Below are 21,044 nucleotides of genomic sequence, written 5' to 3'. Positions count from 1 at the left end.
TTCTAAAATTTAAGTGAAAACTAGCTTTGATATGTATTGTTAACATTTGTATGTGTGAATCTTACCAATATAAAAGACATTTTAGTTAAGTTTATCATTTAAATGTTTTAAGAGAATTAGTTGTACAGGTTAGAATTTATTGATAATATTAGAAGAGGTGTCAGAATCATTCCCATAGTAAACTTTGGTTTGTAGGAATGGCGATATGCAGGTTTAACGCTGTTTTTCAAATGTGCACTTAAAACCCACCATCTCACTTTGAACAGTAGCAATCTGTTTCGGAGAAAGGAAATCAGGATCAGCTGTATCTTTATTTGTATTTTTGAAAAATCACATTAAAACAATTAATACTTTAAAGTGTTAAGCACATTTTACTTGGTGAATCTCCAGAGCTAGAGAATAAAGATTAAAATGTGAGAGTTTTTTGGTTTTTTTTTAATAAGTATTCACAACACATGAATTATACAGGTAAGAAAAAAGCTCCAACGTGGGTACTATAAAGAAGAGTTCACTGTCTTCATCTCTTCCTAGTTTGTTTTATAGTCAAAGCCCAGCCTAAGAGGTTGGTTACGTTAGGAACTGTGACTCTTGTCTCTTAGGCCTTCTTGCCTAAAAATCAGTCCCTTTCCTTCTTCCCAACTTCATTTCCTGGTAAGTCACAACAGGTATAAAAAGAGAACTATGTCTATCCACCAAATGACCCTTGAACGGCCATCATCTGCTACCAAGTTCTGCTGCTGCTGCTGCTAAGTCACTTCAGTCGTGTCCGACTCTGTGCGACCCCGTAGACGGCAGCCCATCAGGCTCCACTGTCCCTGGGATTCTCCAGGCAAGAACACTGGAGTGTGTTGCCATTTCCTTCTTCAGTGCATTAAAGTGAAAAGTGAAAGTGAAGTCGCTCAGTCTTGTCCGACTCTTAGCGACCCCACGGACTGCAGCCTACCAGGCTCCTCCACCCATGGGATTTTCCATGCAAGAGTACTGGGGTGGGGTGCCTTTGCCTTCTCCGGCTACCATGGGCAGTAAATGACTAATCCCCTGATGTGAGGGAGAGGGAGCCACTTTCTCTGCAGCTAGGAGACAGATACCACTCCATCCTTACAATACTGCTGGTGGTGCTTGATAACTGTACCCTGTTACTTAAAGGTCAAATTTGATTTCAGATACCATGTTTGTCTTTGAAAAAGTCTGTGCTGCTTTCACCTCCAACTAGTCTCCCTTCAGCTTATACAGACATGATTGTCCCTCTTTTTGTTATAATACTTAGACAACTTAATTTTTAAAAGCACAATATGCAAGTATAGTCCACATGCCTGTATTTTTATTCATTTTGTACTGTATCCGGTTTCCTTATTTTTATAGTCTATCAATCCAGCACGTCTTATTTCACTCTCCCTAAGAATGATGAACACTTAACCTAGGGTCGTGTTTTGAGGAAAGGAGTACGTATATGCATATGTATGTAAGGGCTCTGTAAAGCAGTGAGTCAGACAGCCTCTTTAAAAACTCAGCTGCACTGTTTAATCAGTGTGTGACTTCGGACCGGGTATTTAACATGATTAAACTTCAGTGTCATTACACAGATGATATGTATAAAGCATTCGGCAAATGTCTGATACATGATACTCAAATCTTAATAGTTATTCATAAGATTCTCAAATCTGTAACAAAACTGTAGCCAAAACTGTGGAGAACCCCTGTACTTGATTCATAAGCTTTTTTCACTCTGCTCCTCCCATTTCTTAACACTTGTGTGAATGGGAACATTTTATTGTGATGTTTCAATTAATTTGAGGAAAGCCCTTTAATATGTGATAGAACATAGACTTTGGCAGTATAAGCTAATGAGAAAGTCTATGGAACAGGTAGCTGATGGGTCGTAGGATAGTGTACTGTCAGCCAATTTAATCCTCTCTTTTTTTTTTCCAGAGGGGAATAACAACTTTTGCTTTCAGATCAGATCAGATAAGTTGCTCAGTCGTGTCCGACTCTTTGCGACCCCATGAATCGCAGCACGCCAGGCCTCCCTGTCCATCACCAACTCCCGGAGTCCACTGAGACTCACGTCCATCGACTCAGTGATGCCATCCAGCCATCTCATCCTCTGGCGTCCTCTTCTCCTTCTGCCCCCAATCCCTCCCAGCATCAGAGTCTTTTCCAATGAGTCAACTCTTCGCATGAGGTGGCCAAAGTACTGGAGTTTCAGCTTTAGCATCAGTCCTTCCAAAGAAATCCTAGGGCTGATCTCCTTCAGAATGGACTGGTTGGATCTCCTTGCAGTCCAGGGACTCTCAAGAGTCTTCTCCAACACCACACTTCAAAAGCATCAATTCTTCGGCGCTCAGCCTTCTTCACAGTCCAACTCTCACATCCATACATGATCACTGGAAAAACCATAGCCTTGACTAGACGAACCTTTGTTGGCAAAGTAATGTCTCTGCTTTTGAATATGCTGTCTAAGTTGGTCATAATTTTCCTTCCAAGGAGTAAGTGTCTTTTAATTTCATGGCTGCAGTCACCATCTGTAGTGATTTTGGAGCCCAGTAAAATAAAGTCTGACACTGTTTCCACTGTTTCCCCATCTATTTCCCATGAAGTGGTGGGACCGGATGCCATGATCTTCGTTTTCTGAATGTTGAGCTTTAAGCCAACTTTTTCACTCTCCACTTTCACTTTCATCAAGAGGCTTTTGAGTTCCTCTTCACTTTCTGCCATAAGGGTGGTGTCATCTGCATATCTGAGGTTATTGATATTTCTCCCAGCAATCTTGATTCCAGCTTGTGTTTCTTCCAGTCCAGCATTTCTCATGATGTACTCTGCATATAAGTTAAATAAACAGGGTGACAATATACAGCCTTGATGAACTCCTTTTCCTATTTGGAACCAGTCTGTTGTTCCATGTCCAGTTCTAACTGTTGCTTCCTGACCTGCATACAAATTTCTCAAGAGGCAGATCAGGTGGTCTGGTATTCCCATCTCTTTCAGAATTTCCCACAGTTTATTGTGATCCACACAGTCAAAGGCTTTGGCATAGTCAGTAAAGCAGAAAGAGATGTTTTTCTGGAACTCTTGCTTTTTCCATGATCCAGCGGATGTTGGCAATTTGATCTCTGGTTCCTCTGCCTTTTCTAAAACCAGCTTGAACATCAGGAAGTTCACGGTTCACATATTGCTGAAGCCTGGCTTGGAGAATTTTAAGCATTACTTTACTAGCGTGTGAGATGAGTGCAATTGTGTGGTAGTTTGAGCATTCTTTGGCATTGCCTTTCTTTGGGATTGGAATGAAAACTGACCTTTTCCAGTCTTGTGGCCACTGCTGAGTTTTCCAAATTTGCTGGCATATTGAGTGCAGCACTTTCACAGCATTATCTTTCAGGATTTGGAATAGCTCAACTGGAATTCCATCACCTCCACTAGCTTTGTTCGTAGTGATGCTTTCTAAGGCCCACTTGACTTCACATTCCAGGATGTCTGGCTCTAGATCATTGATCACACCATTGTGATTATCTCGGTTGTGAAGATATTTTTGTACAGTTCTTCTGTGTATTCTTGCCATCTCTTCTTAATATCTTCTGCTTCTGTTAGGTCCATACCATTTCTGTCCTTTATTGAGCTCATCTTTGCATGAAATGTTTCTTTGGTATCTCTGATTTTCTTGAAGAGATCCCTAGTCTTTCCCATTCTGTTGTTTTCCTCTATTTCTTTGCACTGATCGCTGAAGAAGGCTTTCTTATCTCTTCTTGCTATTCTTTGGAATGCTGCATTCAGATGTTTATATCTTTCCTTTTCTCCTTTGCTTTTCACTTCTCTTCTTTTCACAGCTATTTGTAAGGCCTCCCTAGACAGCCATTTTGCTTTTTTGCATCTCTTTTCTATGGGAATGGTCTTGATCCCTGTCTCCTGTACAGTGTCACGAACCTCATTCCATAGTTCATTAGGCACTCTATCTATCAGATCTAGGCCCTTAAATCTAATTCTCACTTCCACTGTATAGTCATAAGGGATTTGATTTAGGTCATACCTGAATGGTCTAGTGGTTTTCCCTACTTTCTTCAATTTGAGTCTGAATTTGGCAATAAGGAGTTCATGGTCTGAGCCACAGTCAGCTCCTGGTCTTGTTTTTGCTGACTGTATAGAGCTTCTCCATCTTTGGCTGCAAAGAATATAATCAATCTGATTTTGGTGTTGACTATCTCGTGATGTCCATGTATAGAGTCTTCTCTTGTGTTGTTGGAAGAGGATGTTTGTTAGGACCAGTGCATTTTCTTGGCAAAACTCTATTAGTCTTTGCCCTGCTTCATTCCGTATTCCAAGGCCAAATTTGCCTGTTACTCCAGGTGTTTCTTGACTTCCTACTTTTGCATCCCAGTCCCCTATAATGAAAAGGACATCTTTTTTGGGTGTTAGTTCTAAAAGGTCTTGTAGGTCTTCATAGAACCGTTCAACTTCAGCTTCTTCAGCATTACTGGTTGGGGCATAGACTTGGATTACTGTAATATTCAATGGTTTGCCTTGGAAATGAACAGAGATCATTCTGTCGTTTTTGAGATTGCATCCAAGTACTGCATTTTGGACTCTTTTGTTGACCATGATGGCCACTCCATTTCTTCTGAGGGATTCCTGCCTGCAGTAGTAGATATAATGGTCATCAGGGTAGCAGTACTTTTTATTTCAAATATTTGGGGGCAAATAAGAGAAATCCGTTTTGAGCAAGCTTAGGCAAAATGAAGATTTAGTTGTAAGGCTCATGTAATTTCATTAAGGGCAGGGGGAGGTCTAGACTTCAGAGACTCCTGTGCCACCAGAACACTTTTTTACATGGTGGTGTCCTTTTTGAGTCCAATTTTCGTCATATGTTGTAAGTTTTCAGGCTCCAAGATTTATTGCTTGGGATACAGCATATATTCTTTAGCTGCTATTGGTAAAATTCTGGAAACAAATTATGTTCAAGCTTGGGTCATGTGCCCTTTTCAAATGAATGGTCAGGGAATGCAGTGATTCCAATTGAGTTAGATGCTGTGAGTCCAGGAGGTAAGCTTTCAGTCAAAATACATGCTTGGAATGGAGGAAAGAACATTTCTGGAAAAATGAATGTAGAAAGAAAGGACTGGATGACAGACAACAAGAAATGGTACTTGAATTTGAAACTGGAGTTTTCTCAGCAAAATTGATTTGGGGTTTTATTGTATTTGTGTTTACTGTTAGGACTTCCCTTTATACCTTAGATCAGGTAAGATACTTTTTAATACTATGTGGATCATGGTTGTTGCTTACTAATTTGTTGTTTCTAACTTGCTGCTTACTCGTAATAACTTGATATTGGGCAACAGAAATTAAAAGTTAATTCCTAAGAAAAGCATAATACCACTACATATTCTTTTGTTTTCAGTATTAAGCAAGAATTTTCTTGATGGACTGCTGCTGCTAAATCGCTTTAGTCATGTCCAACTCTGTGCGACCCCATAGATGGCAGCCCACCAGGCTCCCTCGTCCCTGGGATTCTCCAGGCAAGAACACTGGAGTGGGTTGCCATTTCCTTCTCTAATGCATGAAAGTGAAAAGGGAAAGTGAAGTCGCTCAGTCGTGTCCGACTCTAGCGACCTCATGGACCGCAGCCTACCAGGGTCCTCCATCCATGGGATTTTCCAGGCAAGAGTACTGGAGTAGGGTGCCATTGCCTTCTCCACTTGATGGACTAGGCAGGGGTATTTTGTTGACATGTGATAAAACCAACTTTGACCGAAAGTAAACTTTTTAGAAGTTTGTCAAAACTTTTTTAGACGTTTATTGCTTTTAATATTTTTTAGATGTCATATGAATCTATATCTAGGTCTAAGGAATATCTGGAACTAGAGATTCAGGGTCACAAGGACCTCTTGATCACTCTTAACCCATGGTTAAATCTGTTGATTTCTTCTTTGGGATCCCTTGTTTTTTTTACCACAATCACTAATTTAGTTCAGATTCTGATTATACTCACATAAATGATAGCAGTGGATTCCAACTTAGCAAACTAAATTTCTCCCTGCCTAGGTTCATCTTGAATAATATGTTGTGTGCGTAGTTTTCCCAAAGCCCTTTTATAGAGTCAGTCACTGTTCAGTAGCTACTCTTAAATGAATGAAAAGTAGACTGTAATAGATGCCTTGAGAAACTAAGTAAAACTAGAGAAAATAGGTTAAAAAAACTAGCCAGCCCTTTCTTTTTTTTTTTTTTTAGTTAACTGCAAATCAGGATAACCTGCGTGTTCATTTTTTGTTTCTGTAGTTGTTCAGTTGTTTCTTTGACTTGTCTTGACTTTTCTCTGCCAGTTCTGTTACTCTTTATCTAATTCAAGCACTTCTCTTTCAAATACACTGATCAGTCACTTCTGACTCTACCCTGTTCTCTGCTTAGTCAATATTGGGGGTGTTGCCAACTTTTTTTTGAGAAATGAATTTTTATAAAGCAAGTCACACTTCTCATATGTGTATCCAAGAGAGAAAAATCTTGGACTTAACCATGGAAGTCAGATATTCCACTTTCCAAATAGTGGTTAAAAAAAAAAAAAGAAAAATTCTTTCCATGCAGTTGGTACATTACTTATCTTTTTGACATATAACTGAGCTAGATGTCAGCAGTTAGTGACAAGCTTTATTAAGGATAATGATCACAATTTATTACGTTCCACTGAAAAGGCTGGTTTGCAGTTATCTTATCCTAGAACTGATCAGAGTGGTTCTCCAGATGGTCTGATACTAACAACATCAATATCACCTGGTACTTTAAAAAATGCAGAAACTCACGCCCCACCTCAGCCCTGCTAATCTTTGAGGTGGAGTTCAGTTCTAAGTTTAAATAATCCCTCAAGGTGATTCTGTTGCCCTTGAATAAGACAGATCAAAGGTCCAACTCTTTGCAACCCCTTGAACTGCAGCAGGCCAGACTTCCCTGTCCTTCACTATCTCCCTAAGTTTGCTTAAACTCATGTTTTATTGGTAACCGTACCTCTTTTGGTGATCTCTCAAAGTATCAGTTAAACATAGTTGTAAAATTAGAGGTAACAGCGTATTAAGATAATATTAAAGACGAAATAAATATTATGAAACAAGCTGTTGGTAAATTCTCAAGGTCCATGTGAATGTTAATTGCCAGCCTACACTAAAGTGTTTTTCTTGGTTTGGCCCTTATTCATAATAGTGACCTCAGTGGCGTCTTGCTCATAGAAGTGACTTCAGTTGCTAAACCTGCTTCTAATTTGCGATGCAGAATGAGTTTATGGAAAATATGAGCTGAGATTAAGAGTTCTAGATATTACAATAAAGTCTCTGTCCGTACATCATGTTTCTCTCTGCTTGGTTTTCTTACTTACATATAAAGGTACCACTCTCATCCGGTACTTTTAAAGATCAAATAAGATAGTATAATATTCTCACTTTGTTTTTGTTAAGAAACGAGAATAAGGTAGTGAATCAAAGCATTTATCACAAATGCCTGGCATATAGAAGATGTGATGGCAGCTATATTGTCATGATTGTTTATTTAACCCATCTTTTCTACATCATATTCTTATTTCTTTCCTGATTTTGAAGTTCTTTTTTCTTAAATCCTGACTCCTAATTCCTAAATTTCTGTTTCTTTGTACCAAATGCTTATACTGGACCAGGTATCTGGAAGGACTAGATCCTTGAACACTTCAAGCATTATCTCTTATTGTACTTTGAAAGTCATAATAATTAAGTCAATTAAGTATACCAGCTGGTCATTGATTTCTTTCAGAAACAGATTCACAAACTGATTTATAACTAGAGTATCCATTTACAATATGAAATATTAATAGAAGTGTTAAACAGCATTTTCTTCCTATTTCTTTCTATAAGGAAATTTTTTTCCACATTATCGTTATTTGCTTTTTACACACAAATTCTGATTGATGGGAGTTAACTGTATGATCTAATTACTTAGTATCAGGTTATATCCTCCAGTTTGATATATTCATCCTCACTATAATAAGGTATTTCACACACAGGCTAGACTTGTTTCTGTCCATGAGTAAGACTGTGATACTACTAGAGAAATACAAAGTCTTATTTCACGATTATCCTTTTTCTAGGTTCTAAACTGACTCAGTTAAGTTTTTCTTCAGAATGTGTATGTGTATATTATAGGTTCACACTATTTGGGTTAAATTTTATTTTTATAATTTTGTCATGTTTCCCTGATACTCTGTAACACTTAACTACTGATTAGAGTGAGTACCTTCTGCAAAAATCTCATTTCATTTCATAACATGTGGATATTTGTTCATTTCACCCTCAGGAGAGAGTGCTTTTTGTGCTTGGGGGAGGTTCAGGTCCCTGGCTGAAACAGCCTGGTATACTGTTAAGAGTATGGGCTTTTGTAATTAGACTCAAAATCTGTTTTCACTACTTGTAACTTGTGTGGTTTTTGGAGAAATTGCTTAATCTGCCAGCCTCAGTTTCCTCATCTCTGAAATGGAGATAACACAACAGTTTTGTAAGATGTACAGTAAAGATTACATGAAATGATTTTACATAACCCTAGAAAAGAATATATGGCTGATGTAACCCAGTATCATTCATGTATATTATTGCTGTTTTTGATGTGTTTGGGCTGGGCTCTAAATTTCATTCCGCTTTCTTGGTTTGTTAACTTTGTTTATAGTCTATTTTCTAATTATTCTGTTTCCCCACTCCCAAATTCTGTGTGGCTCTTAGTAAATGTGAACTGACTGTTGGTGTACAGTCGCTGAATTGAAGCAGAAAAGAATAATTAAGATTAGGGTTTTTCTGGTTTCAGAATTATATTGTTTTACTTTTTATGATTTACAAATTCTTGATAACAGTTCTAAGAATATTCTTCTGTATTAAGATTTGTGAATGATAGGAATATGAAATGTCATCTGTTAAAAATTTAACTTTTGTTTGGTCTATTTAGGAAGGCGACATGCCGATTCATGAACTTCTCAGCCTTTATGGTTATGATAGTACTATTCGGCTACCTGAAGAAGATGAGGAGGAGGAGGAGGAAGAGGAGGAAGATGATGAAGATGCTGATAATGATGATAACAGTGGATGTAGTGGGGAAAATAAAGTAAGGTTATACATATATTTTTATCTTCCTGAAGTTAAAATTTTATTGATACATTGATTTTGATTGCTTGTTTTTGTCATTTCTTTTCACTCTTAACTTTAAAGGCAATATATTTAAATATTAAAACTTAAGATATAGACATGTGTAATGCAAATTAAAAGTTCCCTATAATCTACGCCAGAGAGGCAATAGTTTGCTCTGTCATTCCTGCTTTTTTTAATGCCTGTTCTAAATAAATTTGTACAAACTTTTAAAATGCTGTTTTTTAAAGTAATAATGGCTAATTGTACTCATTTTTATTTTGTTTTGAAATAACTTTAGGTTTGCATAAGAGGTTCAAAGATAATTCAGTGCATCTCTCTGAACTCTACTCGACTTCCTCTAATGTTAGCATCTTGTGTAACCGTGGTATATTCATGTAGTCTTCTAGTTTTATCTGGAATACTATGACCTTTCATCTGCAACACTTTTTCTTAAAGAGATTTAATGTATTATTTCACAGGAAGAGAATATAAAAGATTCCTCAGGTCAAGAGGATGAAACTCAGTCTTCCAATGATGATCCATCTCAATCTGTTGCTTCTCAAGATGCCCAGGAAATAATCCGTCCACGTCGATGTAAATATTTTGATACAAGTAAGTATTATTAGTTACTGTTTTTTATATGATTTTTGCTGTTTAATATTTTAGTGTTTTTTTTTTCCAATACTCTGAATTCATTGATTTGGAAATCTCGCTCATCAGTAAATGGAATTTTGTTCTAGATTATTAGTTTAGCTGTACTGGTGCTATGTTGTCCATGAATATCCTACCGTAATTATTATGTGTCACTATGATACCTGATTTTGAATGTGTTCCTTTTTTTCCACTTTTGACTGTTCTTTAAATTTGTTGTTTCATGGTCATCTTTTTTATTTTTCCTAGTCTTTTCCTCAGTTTTCCATTTTCTGCTTTCTTTGCCTCTCAGTCTAGATATATTCATAAGCATTTCTTTCTCTAACCAATGGTTCCCAAGTCTAAAGAAATTGTTGGCCCTTGAGATAGGAATATATTATACAGAGAAAGAACTCTGCTGATGTTTCTACCTCCTCAAAGTCATTGACCAGTAGTCGATACAACATTTAACGTATGTATCTTGAATATTTGCATGTGTAACTACTCCATAATGTTTTCATTCTAAGCAGGAATCCTTACCCTAGAAATAAGATAAGAAAAAATTAACCATTAGTGTTATTAGTTTAAATATGTAGTTTAAATTTCTGTATTTAAAAAAGAAAGATACTTGAATACAATACAATAACCTCTCCTGAAATGTGGTAAAGTAAAAATTGATTAAACGTGGTTACTGCTTTGTGTGAATGACTTCTGTTACACATTTTTGTTTAGAGGTCAGTGTAGGGCTGCTGGTGATAATTTTATTGTGAATTTTTCTTTTTAGGGATACAGTCCAACTTAAAAGTATTATCACTGCACAGAGAGATTAATTACATTTAATTATTTGGAGGAAATGTATTTTTCCCCTAGTTAAACCAGGAGCAGGTCCATTGCCAAAATTTGCTTAAAAGTGGGATACTAAGTGACTGTATCTTGAAATAATATATCATAGTTCAGATGTTATTTCAGTATGCATGGGAACTATACATACAGTGCCCATCTTAGCTTTTCTATAGAAAGAATTAATTTCTGTATGTGATGTTACCATTTTGAATTTTGTGTGCCATTGTAGAGTTGAGAAGATGCTGACAATCTAATGGTTTTCAGATTTCCCGCTCCTTTATGTAAAGGCATTCTTAGTCCAATATGTAAGCAAATAGCAATTTGCCTGCTCTGAATAAAACAGAGGTTGGGGAGACATACATGTGCTCTCTTCCTGCATTCCCCCAAAGTGATGTTATAGCATTCTCAAGTGTTTTAAGGACCACTGTTCAGAAACTATTATTTTGTCCCAGCTCTCATTTAATAAGGGAAGAAACTGAGATCATATAGTTTATTCTGTCACCAGGCTGTTGGAAGCAGAATTAGGTTTAGAAACAGATTGTCTTGACTCTGAATCAATTTTTTCCCTAAAGTTTTTTGTAGAGTATTATTTCATGAAAATATAGTTATCTAAGAAGATTGTCCTGGAAGGTCTATGAGTTTTGTTGTTGTTTTAACTGACAGGGTAATATTTGACTAAAAATATCTTGACCTACCTCTGCAAATACCTTTTGGCATATTTAAGTATTTAATGGTAGATGTAAGAATGGACAGGCTAAGCAATCATTTTATAGTACTATTGTCTTACTTATTCTAGATAGTGAAATAGAAGAAGAATCTGAAGAAGATGAAGATTATATACCATCAGAAGACTGGAAAAAGGTAGTTAGAGCCATATTTTCCCAAAACTTAGATAAATTAATATTTAAAGAGCCAAGTATCTTCTTTTACCAAAAGTTTGATAAAGTTGAAGTAAGTCTTCTTGTGACATATGTTCAGACTTTCCCTTAATACATCCAGGTGAGAAAGAACATAAATTTTCTTATAAATAAAATAACGATATAGAAAAATCAGACTTTGTTGAACAAGTTGGTACTCAAAGCAAAATTACAAATCCAAATTTCTAAACTAGTTAGGAACTAGACTTTTGTTAGCTACACTGTAAAAAGTATCACATGTGATTTTTTTCTTTTTTATATATGTATCTACTTGAGAAAACAATTGTGGAGGCTCTGGTATTTGTTAAGTAAATTTTCTTTAATGAGTTAGATTACAGGTTTTTCTATTCCATATTAATGTTGATACTCGCAGCTCAGAGTATATTGTGTGAAGAGATAGATTTGGACTTTGGTATAACTATCCATAATTAATTTCTAAAATGAGTTTAAAGATAATGACATGGTCTTTAAATAAAACTGTATAATAGTGTATAATTAATCTCATGGTTAAACTGAAGAATTTTAAGTTGCTGCCAAACAGTTGACTTATTAGGAAGATGTATCACATTATTATGTAGAATTGATTAGGACAAATCATCTATATGAGGTGATGTCATACTTGTTGCGATAGATACCTGATTTATCTCTTAGAATCTCTGTTGAGGGTTTTGCTTTTTTTTTCCCCCTTGGTGTTCTTTTCCCTAGGTCTGATTCTGAATTTAGTGCATAAACAGTCATTTATGTGGAAGCAGAATTGCCCAAAATACCAGATCGAGTGGCCTTTCTGCCCTTTTTAAGTCATGATTGTTTAATTAGTCAGTACTTTTGATCCTTCCCTGTGTTTTGTTTGTTAGTTTCTTTAAAGTTGTCTGGTCTGGATGCCAGGGGCACACTTAAGAGATAACCCCCTTTGTGGATTAAAATAAGGAAAAATCTGTATATTTTGTATTTGTAGCTGGGAAGAATGAAGTATTAAAATGACCTTGGACTGTACTACCCAAGGATTATGGGCTTCAGCCAGAATTGATGTATTTATGGGTTTCCAAAGAGATGTTGGCTTCCCTTGTAGCTCAATCAGTAAAGAATCTGTCTGCAATACAGGAGACCTGGGTTTGATTCCTGGGTTAGGGAAAATCTCCTGGAGAAGGAAATGACAACCCACTCCAGTATTTTTGCCTGAAGAATCCCCTGAACAGAGGAGCCTGGCAGACTACTGCCCATGGGGGTCGCAAGAGTTGCACACAACTTAGCGGTTAAACTACCACAAAGAGATGTTTAGAAAAGAGAGACATCAGTGTGGGTTAAAGTGGTAAGGAAAGATTATCATAGTGCATGTATTAATTATTAATAACTTGAATGATTAATGAATGAATGATGGGACTGAAGACAGAAAAAAAGGATCACAGAAGTTACTATTTGTGTGACTTGTTTGAGCAAGTGTTAACTACATGCAGAAATTAAAATTAGAAAAGCTGGAAACTTTGGTAATCAACTTAAACTGTTATTTTCTACCACATATCCAAGTTTGTTTTTTCTCCAGTATAAATTGATTTTGTATCTGGAGTGTCCCCATAGAGTATTTGATTGAGCCTTGAATTTTTTCTTTTTTTAAATGAAGCAGTACAAACTCAAAGGAGGGAGAACATGGGGGAGATAAAGCCCTCATTACTAGGAAGTATTAGTCCCGTCCTCAGGAAAATTATGTAATAAAGCAAATCCAGATTTATATAATAAAGTAAATCCAGATTGTCTTATTTTAGTCCAATTTGTAAAAAGCTGTCAGGATTCAGAGATTAATCTTCTAAGGCTTGTAAGACAAAATTAAATTTTTATTGAAACCTGAGGTAGAGGAAACAGCTTTGAAACCAAACCTGAGTTCAAGTTATAGCCCAGAATTTACTAATAATGTGATCCTAAGGAAACTCATTTTCTTGAGTTTCATCTCCTTACGTACAGTTATAGGATCAGCAGATTCAGCCTTGTCGAAGTTGGTGAGGATTAAATAAAAATTTTGCATAGATACTTGGTACATAATGCTCCTAAATACTGTTTTCCTTCATTTCCCTACAGAACAAATTTAAGGTGAAAAGTTTCTGAACGCAATAGGAAAAAGGAGAGGCATCTTTTCTTTATACTAAGCTAGAAATTATCAACCCTGGCTTCATGTTAAAATCACTTAAAGAAATCTTAATGCTGGTTACCATGGCCTTCATCCAGAGATTCTAGTTTATTTGGTCTAGGATAGATCCAACATTGAATATTTTTAGAAGCACCCTAGCCAGGGTTGATAACTTGACTATTCCCTATAGGTGGAGATGAGTTAACTTAAAAGGGACACAAGAAGTGACAATAGGGTATCCTTTTTTATAGTGAAAGATATAAGGAAAATTCCTATGTATGAGTGGAAAAAATGTGTGTGTGGTATTTTTAGAAAAACTAACTGGTTTTCCTGTACAGGTGCAGCAATAAATTTATTACATAGACATGTCTTTGAAGTTACACTAGATAAAATGAAGCTCTAGCATCAGTGGGAAACAGTAATAGGAGAGAGGAACTCTTCAAATCCCAGGAGTTATTTAAACTTACTAGACCATGATTTCATACCTTTCCTACGTAAGTCTTTATTCTGAAAATACAGTAACTGTTAACATTTAGCCACAGACAAAAGAGGGCCCATGTAATTAATCTTGGTCCCTATGTCTTATGTTAATAAAATCTCATCAGTGGTGACCTCTAATTGTCATTCTGAACAGCCAGTTTCCCCTAACTTGTGTTTTGACTATATAGATTGATTATCAGATTTCCTAAAATAAGATTGAATTATGTTTGGGAGAAGTTATGATTTCATCTTACATTGTTTTAATGAAAGTTAGGCACTGATTACCTGTCCATTTGGTTTGAAGTTTTATTTATTTGGCCTCTACTGGGCTTTATTCAAACTGTTTTTGTTATTTCCTTTACCTTAAAGCTCTGGTTCTCAGACTTCATTGTGTGTCAGAATTATATGGATAGCTTGTTAAAATACTTAATTGCTGAGTCCCATCCTCATAGTTTCTGGTTCGGTAGGTCTGGGGTAAGACCTGAGTATTTGCATTTCTCAGTTTCCCAGGGAAGCTGATTGAGAGACCATAGCTTAGAGTGGGTACTCTGAAAATACCTTAATTTGACTTTCTGCTTTTTAGAGTTATCTTATCAGTTGAATTATGAGAATTCATTTTTATTTCTTTTTCTCCATATTTTAAAGTTCATATCCATTGTCTATATTGCATTTCACCTCATCATTATTACTGATACTTTCATCCAATCATATCCAAGCTCTTATCTATTATTAACTCATTCATCCTCACAATACTCCTCTGAGGTAGTTAATTGGTTGTAACTATTTTATGACAGAAACCAGGAACAGTTAACCCAGGAAGATGGTAAATCTAGAAAGTGGACATAAAATCTGTTACTCCATCTTATTAACATTTTATATTTTTTAAAATAGGAGATTATGGTGGGCTCCATGTTTCAAGCAGAGATTCCAGTTGGCATTTGTAGATACAAAGAAAATGAAAAAGGTGGGTCATTCATATATTTACATAGCTGAATACATGCTTTTAAAAAGCAGGAATTGATGAACTGTTTTTATAATGGGATAAGAACATGACAGTTCATTTGTTACCCCGTGATTTATGAAAGAAGACCCCTACACCATATCTGTAAGGAATATTTTCTGTTTTCTTCACTTTTGTTCATAGAAGTCTAGCCAAAAAAGAAAGGAAAGTGAATGCTTCTTTGGTATTGTATTATTAGATGACTTAAGACATCCTTTTAATCTTTTTTTATATTTTAAATACTCTGAATATACCCTTTTATAAACTTTATAATTTATATTTTAAAAGGTTATTTTGTAGGTTATTTTGTTTCAGTGGAAGCCATTGACAGAGTTTTTAAAAAACTTAAGTGTAAACAACTGATATAAAAAGCTTATTTGCTCCTGAAATTTTTAATATTATTAATATTGAGTGTTTTGCTGTTTGTGTTATTTAATTTGGAAAGACAAACTTGTGTACTTAAATTTTGCATGATCTTTTGTTCATTTTTTTGTGTAATAGTGCTAAGGTAAGTCATAAAGATTAAGTACTTGAACTTCTGAAAACAGAATACTTGAGGATTTTTTTTTTTAAGTCTATTTCAAATTATCCACTTTGGGAAAGTTCCAGAGAGGGAGAGAGAGAGTGTGTGCAGTGTGACATCACTCAGTGTTAGAAATCTTTCTTCATTTCTTTTATTTCAGTTTTCTTTTCCACATTTCAGCTTACATATGCAGAGCCTCTGGGAGTTATAAAAGTCTTGTTTGTTTTCTTTTTAACTGAAAACCTATTTTATATTCTAAGCGTCTGCTTTCAGGGCAGAGCCCCAGATCAGAAGTCATTATAGGAATATCACAGGCTCTAGTAAATTGTAGTGACAACGGAAATGTTTTAGCACACTAGTAATAGCTTTCAAGTTAATTTCTGAAACATATAGGAACATTAAAGGTATCAGTATGGAATGACCTTATTGTATACTGAAATTCTGTGCACAATTTTTGTAAATCATTGTAATTGTGTGCAAAAATGAATGATCCATTGGGTTTTTGATTTTTTTGTATGTGGCAAATTAACGTTACAGTTAAAGGCAGTTTTAATTATTTCTTAATATGTTTGTCTTTTAACATTTTTGCCTTATTAGATATCACAGTGAATAGTGATCACAATTTCCAATTTTGGTTTAATGTTTTTCCATTTTAGCTAATTTTAGAAAGCAATTGCTTTGTTTTTGTTTTTTTTTCAGGACCCTTTCTTACTCTGAGAATTTAAGCATGTTACATTGTATGAGGATCAGATGAGATTTAACACAGTTACTGCCTTAGAGGAGTCACTGTGGTTCAGGTCCTTTCCTCTGTTTTTTAGTTCTATAATAGAAATTCATACCTTTGTCATGATATCAAGAACTCATCTGCATTTAGGTTAACCTGTGCACATGAACCAAACTTGTTCAACTGTTCAGTAAACCACACTATGAAATAAAACTGTCAAAGGGATAGTGCTGATTAGAGCCTTTTTTCCTTACAGAAAAAGTTTTGTATTTTTCATCGATTTGGTGAGCACATTCAAAAGGGTGAGCATTTAGTTTGGGTGATTTTGATTTTGATATCTTGGTACCTGCACAGTAAGAAGTTCTTTGGCAGATTGATTAGAATTTTTCATTGCTTAAGTAAACCCTGTTACTGAGTATCCTGAAGAGATATTGATAAAGCTTGTCTCTTAAATTTATGTAAATGATCATTTTTAGTTAACAGTATATTATAATCATTTGTTTATTCAGCTTTGTATCCTTAGTATACCTTGAGTGATCTAAAACATAGACACTTAGTAAACATTTGAGTTACTCGATGGTTGCAGAATAGTGTTAACAGAACTTATATGGAGTCAGTGAACTTGAGGCTATCTAGGCATTTGGCCTTGCACGGATAACTGCTTCTTTTTCTCCTCATCTATAAAATAGCAAATCTTTAAAATAGTAAGTATTTATAGAGCTTTTTCTCAGGAGTTATACGTGATGTTGTTATGTGTGGCACTTAGGGGCACAGTGTTTGGCACATAAAAAATGCTCGATAAATAACATTAATGTCCATTAAATAATTAATCTTATTCTTATGTTTAGGTTTAGGTTTTATTATTCAGATTTTCAGAAAGTATCCATTTATGCTCTTTTGCTTGCAGGTGACAAAGTTTAAACTGAGTTCAGTTAGCTTTAGCAAAAAAGAATTTACTTGATTGCTTTACTAGGAAGTTCTGGCTAATCTGTCTTCAAATAAATCTGGATTTAGGGCTTTTTATAATATTAGATCTCTCCTTTGCCTCTTTCCTTTATTGTCAGACAAGGTAGGATGGCTCCTGGGAGCTCATGACTTATACTTTTCACGATCCTAGTCAGGAACCAGGAAAAATGAGAACTTTCCCATCCCACTTTGCTCCAGCAAAAGTCCTGGAGAGAGCTTCTATTGACTCAGCTTGAATCTTACTCAGCCAGAAGTAATTACTGTGACCCAAGAGCTGAGTGAGTACTCTGGCTCATTTATCTCTTCTTTGGGCTACAGGGTGCAGTGTCAACCCTGCTCAGACTGTATGAAAAGGGTTTAATTCGCAAAAAAGTTCGCTGGGCATATGAAAACCATGATTGTTTCTCCCATGTACTAAAAACTGAGTAAATGCCGTATCTTTGAGATAATTCTAAATAGTTCAGATGCTTGGTAAACATCTTAAAATGCACAGGACCCCTTTCCCCAAACTCAGAGTTATCTGGCCAAAGGTGTCAGTAATACTAAAACTGAGAACTCTTTACTAGATTAGTTGAGAATTAGATGGGCTACTTAGGGAAAAAAGTCAAAGAAATAAGGTATCCCCAAATTTTCATGCTTGCATGATGTAAGTTTTAGAGTGAACTTGGTTAGCACTAGCAGAGGACTGTGTGACTTGTTGTTTCTAATGAACATTAGACAAATTACTGATTCTTAAGTCACTTACTGAAAAATGAACACATATATTACCCTTAGTTGATAGTAATAATACTGTTGAGACAGAAAGTTAAATTAATCTACACGTAGGTAAAGCTCAGCTAGATAACTTAAAATTCATGTCATTAATCACAGTGTGACCTTCTAAGATGTGGAAATTTCTATGGTAAACCACATTATTACATCTTGCTAATTATGTTTTAGCATTTCATCCTCATAATATATTGATCAGGTAGAATTTTTACTTGAGCATTAAAATGTGATGACACAGAAACCAGAGGTTAATAAATTCATTTATTTATTCACATTTATTTGTAGTCACTAGGAATTTCCAAGATTGTCAAAGTTTATGATTTTGTGATAAGTAGTTTTGCAGTTTTCTGCATTAGTCTTTCCCCTTCTCACCCCCAACACACACATAATGAACTTTGTTAAATTATTTTAAATTCATTTTGCCTATGACACACTTAAAAATGCCATAAAAAGCACTTCCCCAATTAACCTGTGTTAATACATTATATGAGCTCTTGCCTTCTGAACTCCTTCACTTATTTATAACTACTTGTAAGTTATTTTTCTGCCGGGGTCCAGCCCCGGCTAATCCAGGGTATTCAAAGCGGGGACGGCATCGGCGACCTATTTATTTAAATATTTTATCAAAGATATAGAGTAATAGGATGAGGATAGCTCACTAGGAAAATTCAGTGGAGAAAAGAGGCTGAGTAGCTTGGTTTACGCGGGAGACCAATAAAACTTCAAGACAAGAAGTTTGCACCACTTACGTAGGCCGCAGGCGTCTTTCCGTTCTCCCGAAGGAGAGGAGACACTGAGGCCTTCCCGGTCGGATCTTAGAAGCCCAGGCATAATTAGCAAGCATGGCGGGTTCCGTGCTCCAGATGGAGACTCAGCCAGAATTTGGGAGAGAGCGCGACATGGGGAGACCAAGTTTTGGTGAACAAGGCCCGCACTTTATTTTCCAAAGTAGTTTTTATACCTTAAGTTGTGCATAGAGGATAATGGGGGAAGGGGTGGAGTCATGCAAGAACAGCAGTTCCTGGTCCTAATCGAAGCCAGGCTTTCAAACTTATCATATGCAAAAGTTCAGGTGAATTACATCATCTTCTGGCCAGGAGGCCTGTTAACATTTTAAGAAACTTATCTTTCTCTAAAGGTGATTATTCCAAAGTCAGGCACCAGCCTCCAAAAAAGCACTGGACAAAGCTGCATTCCTATAGTGCAAAGGTGAGGTGGGCTCAATCAAGAAAAGAATTAAGGGTCCAAGGTTACAAACATTGAGGCTACTACTTACATTTCTATACACCCATTATATCAATCAATACACTGCCAAGGACATAGTAGATAAGGAGTATGGAGACTTAGCAGCAAACATTGGCCCAATAAGTGAAAAAACCTTTCACCAATACAATTTTTAATCAATCTTTTAACTACTCAAAGGAATCTGTGTTTAGACAGTTTAGAACATCTCCTGCCTCTCACAGTTGGGAGGCTCTGAACAATCACATGTGGCCGGAAAAACCTATTCAGGCAGGCTAGAGGATTTCCAAAGGAGTTTGTAGGTTAAACACTGTCACACCCAGGAATTATTAACTGGAGCTGTAAGCTAACTCTTTTTTCAGAGAGAGGTAGTGGGGGACAGCCCCCCGTAAAGTCAGAGGTGTAGGTGAAAGCACAAAGCAGAAAGTAGGCAGACTCTGGTTTTGGGGGTAGATGCTCGAGAATTTCCAGGGCAACTCCTGAGGCTCGATCCCGCCTTTGCGTATGCGAGCCTCCTTCCTCATGACCTTTGTCATGGGTGGAGCTCCTCACGCTGGCTCCTGGCAGTGATAGAATTCCAGTTGAGCTATTCCAGATCCTGAAAGATGATGCTGTGGAAAGTGCTGCACTCAATATGCAGTATGCACTCAATATACAATATGCTGGCTACTTATGATTGCTTTTTAAAAGTTCTAATTTAAATTTGATAATTCATTAGAATGAAGAAGTTTCAGAAGATGTTACATTTCAGTGATTGGAATCTTTCAAAATCCAGCGTGTTCATGAAGTTATACTAATTATTTATAATGGAGTATTTTTTCTTTCTATTGCTGTTATATTTGTAGAGGTTAATGTCATATTTATAGAGATCATTCCTCCATGTTTTCTTATGTTTTATCATAGAAGTTGCGTTTCTCTTGGCATTTAGTCATTCTTCAATAGACATTTAATAAATATTAGTTGTGTTTCCTGTTTTATTTAGAGCATAGTCAAAAGTCATATTTTATTTAGAATATAAACTTAACTGCCAAATAATCCATCTACTTCTGGAACCAATTAAGGCAGTGTGGTTTATTCTCTGAGAATTCTAGCTGTTCTCAACTGTGTCATTTAAAAAAACCTTTCTTTTAACAATTTTATATTTTTGTTTTTGGCTGTGCTGGGTCTTTGTAGCTGCATGGGCTTTTCTGTACTTGAGGCAGGTGGGGGCTACTCTTCATTGGGGCACATGGCCTTCTCATTGTGGTGGCTTCTCTTGTTGTGGAGCACGGACTCCAGGGCACATGGGCTTCAGTAGTTGTGGTTCCTGGGCTCTAGAACACAGGCTCAGTAGTTGTGGCATACAGACTTAGTTGCTCTGTGGCACATGGAATCTTCCTGGACCAGGAATCATTGTTGTTTTTAATATATAGTAATTGTGTAGCATTAAGTGTCATATTCTCAGGGTTATCCTGTCTGACTGAGGTGCATGCACTGGTTCAATTGCAGTCATGTCCGACTCTTTGTGATCCCATGGACTATAGCCTGCCAGGCTTCTTGTCCATGGAATTCTCCAGGCAAAAATACTGAAATGGGTAGCCATTACTTTCTTCAGGGAATCTTCCTGACCCAGAGATCGAACGTAGGTCTTCTGTATTTCAGGCAGTTTCTTTACCGTCTGAGCCACGTCTTGTGTACTCAGTTTAAATAAGGATGTGTTTGCAACCTGTGACTTGG

At 36.2% G+C, this 21,044-nt stretch overlaps 1 protein-coding gene across 8 annotated transcripts in view; it reads left to right on the top strand.

The window, feature by feature from the left end:
- Positions 1-21,044, top strand: part of MIER1 (MIER1 transcriptional regulator) — a 72,747-nt gene that overhangs the window by 23,604 nt on the left and 28,099 nt on the right. For all 8 annotated transcript variants that reach the window (XM_005895791.3, XM_070367873.1, XM_070367874.1 and 5 more), the window contains 4 exons: positions 8,938-9,093; positions 9,596-9,728; positions 11,386-11,450; positions 14,997-15,069. In XM_005895791.3, coding sequence (XP_005895853.2) covers positions 8,938-9,093; positions 9,596-9,728; positions 11,386-11,450; positions 14,997-15,069 — 427 coding nt within the window. The remainder of the gene's footprint in view (positions 1-8,937; positions 9,094-9,595; positions 9,729-11,385; positions 11,451-14,996; positions 15,070-21,044) is intronic.

The sequence above is a fragment of the Bos mutus genome, chromosome 3 (assembly GCF_027580195.1).
Source record: "Bos mutus isolate GX-2022 chromosome 3, NWIPB_WYAK_1.1, whole genome shotgun sequence".
NCBI classification, from domain to species: Eukaryota; Metazoa; Chordata; class Mammalia; order Artiodactyla; family Bovidae; genus Bos; species Bos mutus.
This window is presented reverse-complemented; position numbering and strand designations above follow the sequence as displayed.